A 3,391-nucleotide genomic window follows, 5' to 3' on the forward strand; every position below is an offset into this window, starting at 1 on the left:
TTTGAAAAAGAATTAAATCTACACAGCGATAAAACAACAAAAGGATGAAAGGTTTGGAATTAAATAAGTAGTCTTTTTGAAGAGCGGATGCAGCTTCGTTTTCTGATTGACCATATGCTGCATTGTATATCTCCAATAATTCGACTTTTTGAAATCCCCTACCCATCAACTTGTATCTCACTTAACTTGTGACTAAAGGGGCAGGGTAGTCACAGATATCTCAACATTCAGAATTTCCATATGTAAATCCGAGCAATGACACGTATTTTCTGTTCTCAAATGGAGCAATGAGTTCACTCATCGCCATGTCACCGCAGTCCTGCCTTCAACTTCCGTTTGTTCTGACTCTTACCCACCTTTCCGCCCTGTGGTATTTAGGAAATTGTTGCAACCATTGATGCTGGTGATCGACTGGAGAAACTTTGAAAGTGGATCTAGGATAGAGGGTTTTGCAGTCTGCAGAATTACAAACCCAGACAGCACAATGAAGAACTACCTTGCACGACTCTTCATCATTGTCTCATTTCTCAGTAAGTCCTTCTTTCCATTCAACCCCAGCCAAGTTATTTGTAGTCGGGACATTATTATTATTAAAACAATGACTGTACTGATCATGACTTCAGATAATGTTATTATTTTTCTTAGAATACAGTTGTGAAGACACAGTGGAACAACCCGTTCCTGAAATGACGGTTGAGGAAGGAAATAATGTTATACTCACATGCAACTTTAAGACAAGTGATCTTAATCCTTATGTTTTCTGGTACAGTCAACCCGCAGGACAGCCTCCGCAATATCTACTTTACATGATTACAGCTGGGACTGTAAACAGGAATCCTGAATTGTCTGATCGTTTTTCTTTGACATTTGAGAAAACTACAAAGAAAACCAATTTAACGATCAACAAGGCCTTCGTCTCTGACTCTGCTGTGTATTTCTGTGCAATGAGACCCACACTGATGCAGACAGATGGCATGGCCCGTACAAAAACTCACTCTCAGACTTCCAATTAGAGGTCACCAGGGGGCGGTCTCACACTGCGGAACATAACAATTCATCTCTACAGGGAGAATCACAGACCAAATTCTTGTAGTAATAAAAACGGATCTCAGTAACAAATGTTTAGTTACATTTGCAGATTTATATCGCTATGTAAGTTCAGGATGCCAATATGGTAAGAATAACACTCAGAAATATCTCTGTGCTATTCTGTTTCATGTTATTTTGCAAATGAACGACTCCAATGCCTTTCCTTCTCATCTCTCCATTCAGTTCCTTCCGCTCAACACACTGGATCACATTTACTTTGCACTTGCATTACATAGAACATAGAACATAGAAGAATACAGCGCAGTACAGGCCCTTTGGCCCTCGATGTTGCGCGATCCAAGCCCACCTAACCTATACTAACCCACTATCCTCCATATACCTATCCAATGCCTGCTTAAATGCCCATAAAGAGGGAGAGTCCACCACTGCTACTGGCAGGGCATTCCATGAACTTACGACTCGCTGAGTGAAGAACCTACCAACTTCAGTCCTATATCTACCCCCCCCCCCTTAATTTAAAGCTATGCCCCCTTGTAATACCCGACTCCATACGCGGGAAAAGGTTCACACTGTCAACCCTATCTAACCCCCTAATCATCTTGTACACCTCAATCAAGTCACCCCTAAACCTTCTTTTCTCTAATGAAAACGGCCCCAAGTGTCTCAGTCTTTCCTCATACGATCTTCCTTCCATACCAGGCAACATCCTGGTAAACCTCCTCTGCACCCGTTCCAGTGCCTCCACATCCTTCCTATAGTATGGCGACCAAAACTGCACACAATATTCCAGATGCGGCCGCACCAGAGTCTTATACCATTGGTAGTTCGACTGCGGCGGGGGTAGAGTGGCGTGAGGACTAGGCACATATTGCTCATACAAGTATTTGTTCCTTCTTGGGAGACTAATTCAGAAGATTTGCAACATGCCTTTGTGCAAACAGCAGCAATACATTATGTCACACATTCAATCGAAGTGCCTGACTTCTATGTCCACAGACATGTGAGCAGTTCTCTGAAACACACACCCACACACATATGCAAATACACACATCTACGCACACGCATGTGCCTTCTCCCAAACGTCCTCCTTTTGGCTCGATCACAGCCTGTGAGGTCTATGTCATTTCTTCATCAGTGCCGTCAACTGCGAGGTGAATACATTATTTACATTTGAATTGGCATTGGGCTGTAACTGAAATCCTCAGTAATTGTCAAACAGAGGGTTGGTCTAATAGGTTTTGTCAGACTAGAATGTGCTTAAGAGAGCCAACGTCAATTTAATTGCACTTTCGATACTTTAATGTCAAAGCATTTTGACACATATGTTTGCAAATGCTTGAACAAAAGCACATTTTCTAATCACCTAAAGCTGTCATTTGGCTTCAGATATTAATCTTTGGACAGAACAAACGAATGGAAGGTGTGGAAGATGGAAAACGATATTACAGTGGGAATGAAAATGGTCCTGCGATCTGATTTCTGTAGCAACTTACTGCAATAGCTTTGGAGATAAATGGCAATAAAATAGATGAGTAAGTGCTTAAAATGCTTATGTGCTTTTCTACATCAAATCCGTTTCTCATCTGAGCGATAACATTAAACCCTGTTTTTCAAACCCTGCTGACATTGAGCATTTGTTAACAGGATTCCCCTCGACTCACTTTGTTTTTACAGGGAATGGTAATCAAGTTAACATTAAATAAATGAAAAGTTTCGAGGCTGCAGGTTCCATTCTCTCGCCCATCTGACGATTATGAATCAGTAAGTATAGTTTGCTCAGGCAGAAAGAAGGACATTGTTCAGTAAGTCAAAGCAAAGCAACGTTTTATATGTAAACCCTTGTCCAATAGGTGCTTGAAATTTCATTCACTAAACTGATTTGTAGTAACTACATCAACATTAGTTCAGTGTATTGTTGGAACCAGCTTTTGTAAACCATTCCAGAGTCCCAACACTACAAAGATAGCAGCAGTCATGAATTCAGCTTAACAACACTTTCTCCAGGGCAGTAAGAGGTTGCCAATAAATATTGGTATATCCCTCAAACCATACGCTCTGTGGTTACAGATTTCTCTAAAACTGGATATCTCCTGATAATGGCATGAGCTGTGTTGAACGATGGCTCAGTGGTGAGCCGGCCACATCACACTGCTACTAATCTGGGCTCGATTTCACAATCAAGCGACTGTCTCTATGGACAGTCCAGGCGTGTGCATGCTTACTTAGGATGCAGTGTTAAGATAAAGGCTGAGATATAGGTGGAATGTTCTTCAGAGCGTCAATATGCATTCGCCGAGCTGAACAGCCTGCTTCACACTGTACGAATGGTACGGTTCGAATG

The 3,391-nt window shown here is 41.7% G+C and overlaps 1 gene segment (V, D, J or C); it reads left to right on the top strand.

Moving 5' to 3' along the window:
• The first annotated feature begins 422 nt into the window (after positions 1–422).
• On the top strand, positions 423–1,013 carry LOC122543706. The segment is given in 2 exon segments: positions 423–530; positions 646–1,013. Coding segments are annotated over 2 exon segments (414 nt in total).
• Positions 1,014–3,391: the final 2,378 nt, after the last annotated feature.

This window comes from Chiloscyllium plagiosum, chromosome 44 (assembly GCF_004010195.1).
Source record: "Chiloscyllium plagiosum isolate BGI_BamShark_2017 chromosome 44, ASM401019v2, whole genome shotgun sequence".
NCBI classification, from domain to species: domain Eukaryota; kingdom Metazoa; phylum Chordata; class Chondrichthyes; order Orectolobiformes; family Hemiscylliidae; genus Chiloscyllium; species Chiloscyllium plagiosum.